Here is a 14,848-nt window from a genome sequence, read left to right as displayed (position 1 = left end):
AAGAGTCCGAGAAATCCAGCAGCAGGCAGCCACCAAGCGGGTACAGAGCAGAGCAAGGTTCAGAAATTGTGCAGAGCCAGGAGCAGGCACTGGAGGTGGAGCCCAGCTTAGGTAGGGGTGGTCAGAAGGGACCTGCACCAAGGGCAGCACCCCTGGGACAAAACTCAAAGAGAAAAGCCCTAAAACTAAGCCTGGCTAGGACCACAGTGAGCCTTTTGCCTTTTCTTTCTGGGGAAGGACAACATCAGCACAAGCCTCCACTGTTTGTCATCTACAATGTCTAGCATCCACTCAATGATTACAAAGCATGCTAAAAAATATAACTAAAGAGAAAAGATAGAACATAGAAACAGACCCATTTCAGATATTGGAGTTACAGCAAATCTGTATATTTAAGACAACAGAAGAAATGATGGATGAAAAAAATAATTTCAACATAGAGTTGAAATTTGCAATTCTAGAATGGTAAAATACAATAGCTGTAACAAGAACTCCCTAGATAGGAATAACAGTAGACTGGACATAAAAGATGACAAAATTGGTAAATTAGAAACCAGGGCAGCAACAATAAAAAAATCCACAGAGGGTAAAAAGAGTGGAAAACCAGAACAGGGCATGAGACATGTGACACAAGGGTCTAACAAATGTGTAAAGAGAGTCCCAGAAGGAGAGGAGAGAGAGAGTGACACCCAAGCTATAGCTGAAGCAATGATAGCTAAGAATTATCCAAAATGAATGAAAGACATGAACCCACATATTAAAACAAAACAAAAAACTCAGTGACCCAGTGTGGGATTAAAAACAAAAAGAAAAAGCCCCCCCCAAACCAAACTAGATGTCACACATAAACTGCTGAAAATCAAAGGTGCCATGGCTCACGTCTATAATCCTAGCACTTTGAGGAGAATCACTTGAGGCCAAGAGTTGGAGGCTGCGGTGAGCTATTGTGACACCATTGCACTCCAGCCTGGGTGACCCTATAAAAATAATAAATTTTAAAAGCAACAAGCAGAAAGAAAATACTCCCACAATAGAATTCTGTGCCTTTTAAAAATGAAAGTAAAAACATAAACCAGAGTCAAAGAAAGCAGGTAGATGATAGACTTAAACTCAACTATATAATTACACTAAGTGTAAACAGATTTAAATGCTCCAGTTAAAAGATGAAGATTGTCAGATTTGAACAACACAAACAATAAATCTCACCTAATTGACATATATAGAACGCTACATCCAACAACTGCAGAACACATGTTCCTTTCCAGGGCACAAGGAACAATGAAGTTATGGGCCGTGTGAAGGAAGAAGATATAACCCACAATAGAGAGAAAAAACAGCCAACAGAAGCAGATCTACAGAGGCCAGATGCTGAAATTAGTCATCAAGGATTTTTGAATCACTGTTTCAAATCTGTTAAAGAATATAGAGGCAGAAGAGTAAACAGATGGAGAATTTCAGTAGAGAAATAGGAACTCCAAAGAGACAGTGACAGACAGATGAACGCGTGCATGCATGCATGCACACACACACACACACACACACACACACACGGGACTAGGGGAGGAGAAATTCTAGAACTAAAATATATCTGCAAATAATTTTTTGGATGGCTTAAGAGCAGACAAGACAAACAGAAGAGAAACTAGTACATCCAAAGACAGGTCAAAAGAAATGATCCAAACTGAAGCAGAAAGAAAATAAACAGAAATAAAACAGTATCAGAGACCTGTGGGAATAATATTAATATAAAATGGTCCTACATATAGCTAACTGGAGTCCTGGAGAAGAGAGAGAGAGAATGGGGCAGAAGAAATGTTCCAAGAGGTAATAGCTAGAAATTTTCCCAAATGATGAAAGACATCTATCCACAGATCCAATAAGCTCAGCAAATGCCAAGCATTATAAACACAATGAAAAACATACATCATAGCTAAATAACTTAAAACCAAAGATAAAGAAAAAATTCTCAGCAACAGCCAGACAAAAAAGGTCCACTACTTTGAAGGGAGTGACAATGACAACTGACTTCTCAACAGAAATAATGGAATATTTAAAATGCCGAAAGGCAAAAAAACAAAAACTTAGAATTCATCAACTTCGAATTCCATTCTCAGCAAAAACATCCTTCATTAATGAAGATTTTTCAGGCAACCAAAAACTAAGATAATGTGTTGCCAACAAACCCTCACTATAACAAATATTAAGTCGTGCTTGGTGGCTCATGCCTGTAATCCTAGCACTTTAGAAGGCCAAGGCAGGAGGATTAAGACCAGGAGTTGGAGACCAGCCTGAGCACCATAGTGAGACCCCATCTCTACTGAAAAAAAAAAAGAAAGAAAGAAAGGAAGGAAGGGAGGAAGGAAGGAAGGGAAGGAAGGAAGGAAGGAAGGAAGGAAGGAAGGAAGGAAGGAAGGAAGGAAAGAAAGAAAAAGAAAAAGGAAGGAAGGAAGGAAGGAAGGAAGGAAAGAGAGAGAGAGGAAAGAAAAGAAAGAAAAGAAAGAAAAAAGAAAGAAAGAAAGGAAGGAAGGAAGGCAGGAAGGAAGGAAGGAAAGAAAGAAAAAGGAAGGAAGGAAGGAAAGAGAGAGAGAGGAAAGAAAAAGAAAAGAAAGAAAAAGAAAGAAAGAAAAAGAAAGGAAAGAAAAAGAAAGAAAGAAAGAAAGAAAAAGAAAAAGAAAGAAAGAAGGAAGGAAAGAAAAAGAAAGAAAGAATAGCTGGGCATGGTGGTGGCACCTGTAGTCCCAGCTACTTGGGAAGCTGAGGCAGGAGGATTGCTTGAGTCCAAGAGTTCAAGCCTGCAGTGAGCTGTGATGATGCCACTGCACTTTGGCCTGGGCAACAGAGCTAAACCCTGGCTCTAATAAAAAAAAAAAAAAAAAGAAAGAAATATTAAAATATTAAAGGAAGTTCTTCAGGCTGAAAGGAAATGATCCCAGATGGAATCTCTGACAGGAAAAAACAAAGAACATCAGAAAGGGATTAACACATGGGTAAATATGTAAAACAACTTTATAAAGCAAATATAGTAACAGGGAATGGTGGGCTTATAGGAAAAATAACAAAGGGCAAAAATAGCACAAAAAGCAGGATGGAAATGGGAAGTATTTGTGCACATGCCTACACACGCATATGCACTTGTTTCTGCATTTATCCACCTGTTTGTATATTAAAAGCTGTAGGCCAGGCGCCGTGGCTCATGCCTGTAATCCTAGCACTCTGGGAGGCTGAGGTGGCAGGATCACTCGAGGTCAGGAGTTCGAGATCAGCCTGAGCAAGAGTGAGACCCCATCTCTACTAAAAATAGAAAGAAATGATTTGGACAGCTAAAAGTCTATATAGAAAAAATTAGCCGGGCATGATGGCACATGCCTGTAGTCCCAGCTACTCGGGAGGCTGAGGCAGGAGGATCGCTTGAGCCCAGGAGTTTGAGGTTGCTGTGAGCTAGGCTGACGCCACGGCACTCTAGCCCAGGCAACAGAGCGGGACTCTGTCTCAAAGAAAAAAAAAATAAAAGCTCTAGTTTGAATGGATACCTCTGGCTCCAAGCTAACACCATAGGGCTGGCTCTAACCTTCCTCCTTTTCCTGATTTATGATGATGCACGTGGGACTCCACCGGCTTATTAACCACCCCTGCGTGCTAGGCAGACAGGACAGGTGAGCATTCACCCGAGCTACTGCCTGTACAACTGCGACAGGATCACTCCATTGTCCTCTGTTCATGCCACCTTTAGAGTTGCACCATTTCTACTGTGTCACAGCACGTACCAGCGGTACCCTGGCCTCCTACCCTCGGCCTCACCTTTTAGTCATAGATGGGAGTTTCTGTGTTTTAACCTCCTTGTCACCTGGCAAAAAACTCACCTCTACTGGGTCCCCCAGGAAGAGCAGATGGGTCTGCCATTCCCCAAGTTCTTGGAGGTCAAACTCTGACTTTCCACAGCCTTGACATCTTAGGGACAGCCAGGCTGAATATGGAACCCTCGGTTCACACTCGGTTCTCTTGAGCTTTTGAGGCTGCCGCATCATTCACTGCCTTTGCTTTATTGGCTTTGAAAAGTAGGATGTCCGTCTCTCGTCTCTGAAGGTTATTTTATCCACCTGCCTGCAGGACCCTGAGGGTTCGCCATGCTGTCTAAAATAGAATTGTTTTTCCAGGCTACATCCTATAGTTGGTTATTCTGGTTTAATTTTCCCAGGTGCCCATTCAGTGTGCAGACTCAGACTTCTCTGGAAAGTTGCCTCAGACAGCAGTTTCAAATACTACCTGTTTCCCCTCTGCCAAGACTCTGACATCACTAACATCACTCCTTCTTGGCCCGTCTTCGACGTCTTCTGCTGTTCCTTGACAGTTTGACTTGTTGTTCTACCTTTTTATTTTCTTGGTTGTTTTCCGGCCTTCGATGCCCTCTCAGGTCTCCACCTTGCAACTTACTCATTTCTAAAACCGTTTATTCTTTTTCTCATGCTTACTTCCTGAATTCCATCAGCTGTTTTTTTCTGTTTTTTTGATCCACTCCTGTTCTTAGTTTTTTGTTTTCTTTTTTTTAATTTTGAGGCAGGGTCTTGCTCCATTCCCCAGGCTGGAGTGCAGTGGTGTCATCACAGCTCACTGCAGCCTCCAACTCCTGGGCTCAAGTGATCCTCCTGCCTCAGCCTCCTGAGTAGCTGGGACCACAGGCGCCGCCACCACGCCCACCCCATTCTTAGTTTTTTAATCTCTGGTGCAAGATGGTTTTTCTGTCTTCAGACGCCTACTGGAACAAAGCCAGCCATTTCCTTTGGCCTCACAGTGACTTCTCTGGTGGGAGGCCGTCCTCCATGGACAAGTGTGGAATCCCCGGCCTGCGGCCCCCCTGCCTTCCTCACTCCCCACCAGGCTGCAGGTTGGGGCAGGCAGGAGGCTGAGACCCCTTGACAACAGCTGGGGTCTCTCCTTCTCACTTGCATGTGACGTGTGCGTGTGTCCGTGACTTGCTCTCTCATGTCACAGGGAAGAAAATGCTGCAGAAGGGTGGTGGGAGCTGCCGTGGTCTCACACTGTGACTCCCAGTCCACTTCCTCCCAGAACTGTTGCTGGTCCTCATCATGGCCTTCCTGGCCCCTAAGGAGATACATTTTCCTCCCTGCTCCACGAACACAGTCACCAGGGCTCCCGCCTCACGCTGTGAGATGCAGCTGAGACCAAGTCCTCCAGGGCAGCACCAGAATGTTCCAGACGCATTTGCAAAGGGCAGGTAACCCATGACCTCCAGTGATCTCTGTTCCTCTCTGACAGGTCCTCGAGCAAACTCTGCCACTTGCTCCGTTTTCTCACTCGTCCTCTTCTCCCTCCAACCCTCCCACCAGGGCCAGGGCTCCAGTTGCTGCCTGCCCCTGCGCCACACCCCCTGGAAAGACCAGACACCACACTTGGGATTGGTTTCATTTTTCTTTTATTTTTTAAAAAAAGCCCCTAAATTCTATGGCTTCAAGGGAGCATCAGAGAAACGTAAATGCCATTTCTGTACACTTTGTAAAGCAAGAACTAGACTCAAATGGCCACTGCCCCAGGCACGGCCCCAAGCTCTGCTCCACCTGGCAGCCTCCAGGGGACCCCACTGGGGGACACTCTGCCACGGTCTGTGGCTGCCCCCTCGGCCCCTGCACACAAACCCGAGGGGCTGGGCCAAGGGCTTTAAGGCGTTTTGTCTCCTGCTGCTTCGCCCGGTGGCGGAGCGCAGACCAAGAAGCCACTGCCCCCGATGCAGCACAGAGGCTGCTGTGGCCCACCCTGCCTGGCAGGGCCCACCCCCGCCGGGCCACCGGGAAGAGGCTGCGGCAGCCTCGCCTGCCAGCCCCAGCTTTGGTGCAGCATTTGGTTGGGGGTGGCCTTGGCGCGGCCCTAGCCCTGCCTTCCCCTTTGGTTTCGGGGAGGCCCAGGGTGCGGTCTCACCCATGGCAGCAACGCCTGTGCCCCCTCCCAGGTGGGCCAGGACAACACGGCCCCGACGCGCCCCCTCCCAGGCCACGCCTGCCCTCCCCTCGAGAAAACGGCCTTTGGACGGAGGGAGACAAGCTGGACTTTATGACGGTAACGGGGGTGGCTGCCCGGGCCTGGGGCCTCCGGGACCACACTACTCACTTCAGCAGAGAAACGGGTGGGAGAGGCCAGGGGGCAGGGCAGGCCTCTGTTTTTTTCCTTTTTTCCTTGTTTTAAATAGTTAATGCTCTTGGAGGGGAGGACTAGACACAGGTGTAGAAATTTCAGCCAAAGTCTTACGTGAAGGAAGTCACCCCATGTTCCGGGGGTGGAGGCTGGCGGGCCGACCCAGGCCCCAGCAGCCCCTGCAGTCTGCGTCCTGGCTTCGGGCCACAGTCTGGCCCTGGGCCACTGCGGGCAGGCCCCAAAGGCCTCATGGACAAGCTTGCACCCCGAGGGGCTGCACCTGGATTCTTGGTACTGCATGCGCCCAGGGTCACTTGTGTCGCTGCATTGATTTTCTCTTTCTCCTCTTGAAAAAACAGCAGCATCTGGGGAAAAGGGGGGATGCAGGGTGGGAGCAGATGGGCACAGGGTGGCCTCAGGTCCCCCACTCCAATGTTGGGGGCCCAGAGCACCCCCACCTCCCAGCTGCTGCCCCAAAACCTTACTTGGTGTCATCGGCCACCTCCACCTCTGCGGGAGCCGTGATGGGGGCATTAGAGTGACCAGCCGTGGGGTCGTCTGCGTTCAGCTCCCCGTTGGTGGAGTTGAGCGCCTGGTGAGGGAAGGGTGTCAAGTCGGCACCACAGCCCGCCCTGCGCCCAAGACCCACCCGCCCTTACCTGGTTTTTGCTGTGCAGCTGGACTTTGTCCCGGAGCTGAGGCTGGGAGGGCAGGTCAGTGTGGACGGTGCCAATGGGTGTTGGCTGTAGCGGAGAGGGGTCGTCAGGAGGGGCCCACCTGGGCCTGGGGAGCCGTGCTCCCCCCACCCCCACTCCCAGTAGGGCTTCCGGGCCCACCGCTCCCACACCTACCAGGGGCTTCCCAGCCCAGTCGTATTCGTAGTCGAACACGAAGCCGCTGCGGTCGAAGAGGTCGGTGAAGAGCTTCCGCAGGTAGTCGTAGTCCGGCTTCTCGAAGAAGTCCAGGCGCCGCACGTAGCGCAGGTACGTGGCCATCTCCTCTGCGGAGAGAGCGCCAGCGGGCCTCGGCGGGGGCGGGGGGTGCGGGGACGGGGCGGCGGGCGCAGGGGCCCCTTACCTGGGAAGTTCTCGCAGAGCACCTCGATGGGCGTGGCCCGCTTGGTGTCCCCAATCTTCTGGTACCGCTCCTTGAGCGTGTCGGCCTGCGGGAGATAACCCAGGTCGGCCTAGGCCCGGCCACAACCGTCCGGCCCCCGCCCAGCGTCTGCCACCCTGCGCACCTTGAGCCCCTGCCAGGGCAGGCTGCCACGCAGGAAGTACATGAACATGTGGCCCAGGGCCTCCAGGTCATCGCGGCGGCTCTGCTCTGCGGGGGGACAGGAGGCTCAGCGCCCGCTCCCCCTCCCGCCGCGCACAGCCCCCTGGCGCTCACCTTTCCCCAGGTGCGTGTTGATGCTCATGTAGCGCGCCGTGCCCGTCAGGCTCTTGTGCTCACGGTACGGGATGTGCTTCTTGGTCTCGGGGTCGATGTACTCCTTGGCCAGCCCGAAGTCGATGATGTGGATGGCGTGCTGCCGCTTGGTCCCCGGGCGCCCCACCAGGAAGTTCTCGGGCTTCACGTCCCGGTAGATGAGGCTCTTGGTATGCACGTACTCCATGCGCGTGATCTGCGGGCGGCAGGCCTCAGCGTCCCCGCAGCTGCCAGCCAGGGCCCCGCCCCTCCCCTCCCCGGAAGCTCCTCCCCTCTGAGCCCCACCCGGCACACACCAGCTGGATGGCGATCATGAGCACCGTCTTGAGCGTGAAGGTGCGGTCGCACAGGTCGAAGAGGTCCTCCAGGCTGGGCCCCAGCAGCTCCAGCACCATGGCGTTGTACTTCCCGCACGGGCCGAAGTAGTAGACCTGAGGGACGCCCTCTGCGGGAAGCAGGGACACGCCAGGTGCAGGGGCAGCCCGGGCAGTCCCGCCCCTGCTGATCCCTGCCCGCCCAACCCGTACCTGCGGTGCTGAGCTGCTTGTAGAACCGGTACTCCAGGTGCAGCTGTGGGGCCCGAGACTTGATTGGCTCCTGGGGGGGGAGAGGCGCCCATGTCACCCTCACTCGACGAGACTGACCCCAGGCCGCACTGACGGGGGAAGGGAGGGACGACCCACTCACCAGTTTGATAGCCACGTATTCGTTTGTGTAGAGATTCTTCCCTGTGGGGACAGAGCCACATTAGGGCCGCGGTGCCCCCAGCCCTCCTCAGGGGCAGGCAAGGCTGACTGGGGACCCCATGGCCCCACCCCTCCCCAGCCGGGTACCTCCTGAAGAGCTGGGGCTTGCCAGATAGCCCCTCTCACCCTGTACCCCATCCCCTGAGGTCACCCCAAATGTAAGCCCGCTCCCCACCATCCACCTCTGTGTTGAGGAGCCCAGGTGGGAGGTTTCTCAGGCCTGCACAGGAGCCCCAGACCCTTACGTGCCCCCAACCCTCCCAGACTGACACCAGGGCACTGCATCTCGCTTGTGCCCAGGCTTGAGGCCCTAACCCCAGGCTGGGACCCCCATCCCCTTAGCCTGGGGCTCAGCACAGCTGGCAGGGTCCCTGCAGCCCAGGTGGGCTGAAAGACAGAGAGACACAGCCCCCCTCCCCGCCCACAGGAGGACTTCCAGGCCTCAATCCCACAAAAATGCAAAACACATGAGTTTCATGACCAACAAGGTCCGGCACTGTCTGAGGGGAAGGAGGTGGCAAGTCCCTCAGCCAGAGCCCTGAGGCCAGTATAACCCCACCGTGGTGGCTCCGAGTCCCCGGGATCGGCCCAGCTGTGGCAGGGCCCTGTGGTTTCGTTGCGTCTGCAGCGCTGAAGGCTGTGTCTCCAGCAGAGTTCACAACCGGCTGTGGACCCCCAGACGGCTGCAGGACTCCAGGCGATGTCTCCAGAACACCTCCTCACCAGCTCCACGGATGAACCGCGTCCCTTCGGGTTGAGCCAAGGGTGGCTCTGGGCTGGCTCCTGAGTTCTGACGGTGAACGGGTCTGCCCGTCTTCCCCCAGCGTCTTATCCTCGGAGTTTCAAACAGAAAACCAGAAAGACTGAGCTCGCCACTGAGACGACGCTGGTTCCTCCACGCAGCTGCGCACCCACCATCCATTGCCATCTCATCTCTGGATGCATCTCCAGCTGGGACATCAGCACGCTGCCCCCAGTGTCCTGGCCACAGGCTCAGCTCAGCATTTGCTCGTCGTCATCCTTGCTTTTCCCACGGAGGTGAGGTTTACTCGGGAGATGCTGTGTCCCAGGTGTGCTGTCTGATGAGCTTTGGCAGACACCTGCTCCTGTTGAGAACCACCCACGGCAGGCTCTGCCCATCCCGCCCACCATCACCACCCACGGCAGCTCCCGAGGTGAGGTGGCCTGGCAGGTTCCTGCGTGTGTGGCCCCCTCGCCTGACGTGACACAGGTGTGATCCATCCGTGTCCCTGCACATCCCTGGTTTGCTATCTTCTGCTGAGCAGCTGCCCATCATGGAGACAGGACCCTGTTACCCGCCATGCCCAGTGCGTGCGTGCAGAGCTGCAACTGTTTCCTTCCCGGGCAGAGCTGCCTGCCGGTGCCAACGGGCGCAGGGTGTGACTTGCTGAGGGCCTATGGGCGGATGTGTGGCCGCTCCTCCATCTTCCTTGGTGACATGTCTGCTCTAACCTCTGCCAGCCTGCAGTCAGACATCTGTCTTCCTGTCGTGGAGCTGTGGTTCCTTCACATGTCCCGGATATCAAGCTGTCAAAGCTGCTCTGCAGATCTCCCCTGCCGGTGGCTTTCTTCTCTGTGTTCTTAACCAGCCTCTGGACGAACAGACCTTTCACACGTGAAGACACCTAGCCGATCGGCATTTTCTTTTATGGTAGGTCTGTCCTGTGCTTTGCTGGGGAAGCCTTCAAGTGAGTCCCCCGTGTTCTGACCGCACATCTGAGGTCGGGGAGGGTCAGAGTCCTCGGAGGTTAGGTGTGCGGGCAGCTCGCATCTTCTCGGACCTGTGGACTCCTGGAGGTCAGGTGCTCTGGGCTCTGAAAGCCTCATGAAGACTCTGGCTGTGCGCTCAGAAGGCAGCAGAGCCTTCGAGGCCTGACAGAGACTCTCGAGGGGCCGTCAGCCGAAAGAAGATTCTAGAGCCCCCGCCACCCAGAGCAGGCAGACTTCCCTGAACTCCCTGACATCCGTCTGAGAACCAGGGAGTCCACACCTGGGGAACAGACTCCTCCAGCCCTGGAGCAACAGCCACTCTCAGACCTGCCCCGAAGGAGCTGAGAACCAATCCCTGTAGGGATGGAGAGGAGCCACCGGCACTCACGGTGGCACTCCACTCTGGGTGATGCTAATAACGTCATCCACACTTTTATTTTTTAATTCTTTTTTTTCTTAAGAAACAGGGTCTTACTCTGTCACCCAGGCTGGAGTGCAGTGGCATCATCACAGCTCACTGCAGCCACCAACTCCTGGGCTCAAGCGATCCTCCTGCCTCAGCCTCCCAAGTAGCTGGGACTACAGGTGCGACCACCGCGCCTGGCTATCCGCACTCAACACGCAGCATCCACCACATCCAACGTACAGTAAAACTTTAGCAGACAAATGAGAAATGAAGAGAATATGACCCCTACCACGGAGAGGAAAAAGTCAATGTTTTCATAGGCACCAGCATTTAAAACAGTGCTCTGGCTTGAATGTGTCCCCCAAAGTTCACTTATTGGAAACTTGCTCCCCAATTCCACAGTGCTGGAGCGATTTGGGTCAAAGGGGCACGGCCCTCATGAGTGGGTTCATCACGGGGGTTGGTTTGTTACCACACTGGCTCCTACAAAAACGGTGAGCTCAGCCCTCTCCTGCTCTCACCCTCCTGCCTTCCACCAGGGGATGACACCTCAAAGACGGCCCTTGCCAGACACCAGCCCCTCAATCTTGGATTTCCAGCCTCCAGATCCATGGGATCAGTACAAATTACCCAGCTTGCGGTGGTCTGTTACAGCAGCACAACAAAGACTAAGACAAACAGCTTTATGAATGTATTCAAGGATTTAAAGGAAAAGATGGCCAAAATGAATGTGCAGATGGGAAATCTGAACAGAGCACTCAGATGGGGCTGACAGACGCCATCTCAGAAATGAATGGTTCACTGGATGTGCTTCATGCTGGACACTGCAGGGAAAAGGCTGAACTTACTGCGGCCAACAGAAACTACCCAGACCACGACAGAGACAATGAAAGTAGCTCCAAGGACCTGGGGGACGGAACCAATACTCCCATCACACATGTCAGAACCAAAGTAAGTTTGAAGCAGAAAAAAATTTGACAAAATAGTGGCTATAATTTTGCCAAATTTAATGAGAAAGTGTTAATATACAGATCCAAGAAGCTCAGTGAATTCTGAGCATGATAAACACAAAGAAAACCAAGCCTAAATAGAGCATTAAAAAAAAAACAAACACCTTCTACGCAAGGAAAGAACGTTCAACAACATGAGTCATTACGGAAATGCAAATTGAACCCTTCGTGGTGCCACTGCGCCTCGACCTGTGATGACCCCCTGCACACCCCACACTTCCACCCATGGTTGACCCACTGCACACCCCACACTTCCACCCGTGGATGACCCCTGCACACCCCACACTTCCACCCGTGGATGACCCCTGCACACCCCACACTTCCACCCGTGGATGACCCCTGCACACCCCACACTTCCACCCGCGGATGACCCACTGCACACCCCACACTTCCACCCGCGGATGACCCACTGCACACCCCTGCACCTCCACCTGCAGATGGCCAACAGCTGGTGCTGGTCAGAGCCGGGATGCCCGGCACTGCGTGTACCTCACAGGGGCTCCAGGTGGAGAGCGTGGGGGAAGTGAACCAACCTCACAGCCTCTCAAGCACATGCCTGCTGCATGACTGAGCACTCTAAGACACACAGGCACACTAGCCTCGCAGAATGTGCAGGATGGTTCTATCACAACAGAAATCTGAGAACGCCCTAATGTCTCTGACCAGGGTCACAGATGAACAGAACGCAGAGCACTCTACCAGTAGTCGCCTCATGGCAGTACGCAGTGAGCAACTACCGATGCAAGAGACACAGTTGCTTGCAAACGCACGCCGAACCCACGAAGCCAGACTGAAAAGCACACACACCGACATTTTAAAAAACTTTCAAATAAAAGCCGTCACCACCCCACCACAGCCTCCTATGTGACTCTCTTGTCTAAGGGGACCTGTACTAAGGACAGCACCTGTGACGGCCACCTGGGCCCCCAGAGCAGTACAGGGCCACCCCACATGCTGCGGGTCAGAGACATGTGCACTTATGTATTTGTGCCTGTGCATGTGTGTGCACGTGTCTGTGTGTACATGTGCTTTCCTGTGTGCATATGCATTTGTGTGTATGTCTGCATCTGCACATGTATATGTGCACTGTATATCACGTTTGCACGTCTCTGAGTGTGTGCACACACATGTGCACGTCCTGAGGGGTGGCAGGGTCCGGACGGGGTGGGCTGGGAAGCCAGAGCCTGAGGTGTCCTGTGGCCACAGGCAGAAGGGCAGGAGCCCCACGTCCCAAGCCCAGAGTGGGACTCCATGGATGGGGGTGGGCCCTTGGTCAGAACAGGGTTACCACTGGATGAGGACACACAGTGAAGCGAGTAGAGGGTGGTGCTGGGAGGGCAGAGGCTGCCAGCAACACACAGATGACATGTAGCAGCATGACCACCTGCCCATCACAGTGGTCACCTCGCCTGCCCCATCCCACGTGACAGATGGGACAGCCGTGGCAGACAGGTAGGTCCCAGATCCAAACACACAGGCAAGGAATGTGTGTGGGGCCTCAGTTTCCCTCATCTGACAACCTGAGGTAGGACCTAGGGGGCCAGGTGCTGGCTCTGCCTGGCGTGGGGCACCGTTGGGAGGTTGGCCCCACAGCCACCACCTGTCCCTGCCTGTCCCGCACTCTTCACAGGGACCCTGATTCCCACCCTGACTGACGCGGGGTCAAGCTCCTGCACTCAGGTTCCCAAGACAGTCCCAGTGACACTGCTGGGAGCCCCGTGCCTCTCAGGGCCCAACTTCTGCCCACAAGGAGTCAGAGGTCTGCAGTGCACCCGGCAGCTCTGGGAACAGATTTATCCGTGTTTCTGAGGACAATCAGTCTTCCCCGGGCACAGCTGACCACAGGTGGGGACCCAGACCCAGACATGCCGTGAGCAGGACTCCCCAAAGGCTTGGGTGTTAATCTTCAAGGCCCACCTAGGGAAGGCGCCCATGGCGAGGGGCTCCGTCCTGGCACCCAGCTCTCCGCCCCTGCCCCGGCAGCACCCCAGGCTCAAGGTCAGTGTGGCCCGAGCGCAGGTGGCACAGAGGCCCGCGAGGGCCAAGCGCTGCATTTTAGATGTTTAAACCAGAAGTGGCCCATGGCACCAGGGACCTTGCCCATTGGATTGAGTTTGGAGCTCACCCGAGCCTCCCAGGAGCTGAAGACCCAGCAGGAGCCGGCCGTGAACAACGAACGGTGCCAGGCCTGTCCAGCCAGAGACTGGGCTGGAGGTGGTGGTGGGAAATAACAACTTCAGAACCTGCGCTGTGGCCTGTCACTGTCTGCAGCCTACTGCATGACTGACACCAACAGAACTGTCCCCCAGAGCAGGGCCAGGGCCACACTCCCAAACCCCACTGTGGGGGGCGGCACTCACACCAAGACGGACCCATGGCAGCCCTGCTGGCACTGACCGTCACAGCCAGGCCCGGGCAGATGTCCCCAGCGGGGTAGCCTCCCAACAACCCCCTGCCGCAGAGCCGGGTGCTCACCTAGGCGAAGCTCCCCGAAGTTGCCACAGCCAATCTTCTTGCCGACGCGGAAGTTGGGGCCCACCATCAGGACCCCCGAGCTGGTCCCCGAGCTCCGGATGCCGTGGCTGCTGCGGCCCCCGCCGGACTTGGACATTCTCCGGCCCTCCTCCAACTCCCCTTTCCCTCCTTTCTTGTCAAAATCCATAAGTTTGTGATACCCTGGCCTCTCCACGGTGACTCTGCTGCCGTGCAAATCCCAAGTCTGTGGAAACCTGAGGTTGCGGCCCTGCTGTGACTAGTACATCACTGCAGCCCGGCGGGCGGGCGCAGGCGGCCCGCGGCTCCCGGCTAGTGAGATGCAGGCACTCCCGCGGGCCCGGCCGCGGCGCTCATCTCGGTGGCCTTGGGGTCGCTCTCGGGGGGAGGAGACATTCTGCTGACAGGGCCCACCGTCTCAAATCCCGTGGTTCCTGGCTGCAGAGAAACAGAGGCACAGGTCAGGGGCCAGCCACGCAGGGGACAGGGCAGTGGGTGAACAGGGTTGACAACAGAGGGACTCGAGGGCGGGGCTGGTGCTCTGGAGAGACCTTGAAGGCCTGAGCAGGACAGGCAATGTCAGAGCCCTCCCTGGGAGACACCCACCCAGAGCTGATCTGGGGGTCACAGCGGGGCCACTGGGACATGTGGGGGGGTGGGTTGGGCCTCATGCCCCTAGCGGCCACTGCAGGAAGCAGGACATGCTGGATGCTGCACAGGCTGTGAGGGCACTGGAGGTGGGTCTAGCCCGGCCCCTCTAGGGTCAAAGGAGGGGCTGGGGGACAGGACATAGTGGACAGCCACCCAAGCAGGGCCAGGCACAGGACACGCAGCAAACCCACTCTCCCAGGGGAGGGGACAAAAACCTCTGGCCCTGAGAAAGTATC

General features: G+C 54.7%; 1 protein-coding gene across 1 annotated transcript in view; it reads right to left on the bottom strand.

Annotated features, from left to right (window-relative positions):
- Positions 1–5,414: 5,414 nt before the first annotated feature.
- The window catches only part of CSNK1G2 (casein kinase 1 gamma 2), a 32,289-nt gene continuing 22,855 nt past the window's right edge, over positions 5,415–14,848 (bottom strand). Inside the window, exons 2-12 of the mRNA XM_045543713.1 lie at positions 13,944–14,399; positions 8,263–8,303; positions 8,103–8,172; positions 7,872–8,020; positions 7,537–7,771; positions 7,385–7,470; positions 7,222–7,306; positions 6,996–7,144; positions 6,804–6,887; positions 6,630–6,736; positions 5,415–6,509 (exon numbers count right to left, since the gene is read on the bottom strand). Coding sequence (XP_045399669.1) covers positions 6,455–6,509; positions 6,630–6,736; positions 6,804–6,887; positions 6,996–7,144; positions 7,222–7,306; positions 7,385–7,470; positions 7,537–7,771; positions 7,872–8,020; positions 8,103–8,172; positions 8,263–8,303; positions 13,944–14,130 — 1,248 coding nt within the window. The 5' untranslated portion in view covers positions 14,131–14,399 and the 3' untranslated portion in view covers positions 5,415–6,454. The remainder of the gene's footprint in view (positions 6,510–6,629; positions 6,737–6,803; positions 6,888–6,995; positions 7,145–7,221; positions 7,307–7,384; positions 7,471–7,536; positions 7,772–7,871; positions 8,021–8,102; positions 8,173–8,262; positions 8,304–13,943; positions 14,400–14,848) is intronic.

The sequence above is a fragment of the Lemur catta genome, chromosome 1 (genome assembly GCF_020740605.2).
Source record: "Lemur catta isolate mLemCat1 chromosome 1, mLemCat1.pri, whole genome shotgun sequence".
Taxonomy (NCBI): Eukaryota; Metazoa; Chordata; class Mammalia; order Primates; family Lemuridae; genus Lemur; species Lemur catta.
The sequence above is the reverse complement of the archived record's forward strand: the minus strand, read 5'-3'. Positions and strand labels throughout refer to the sequence as shown.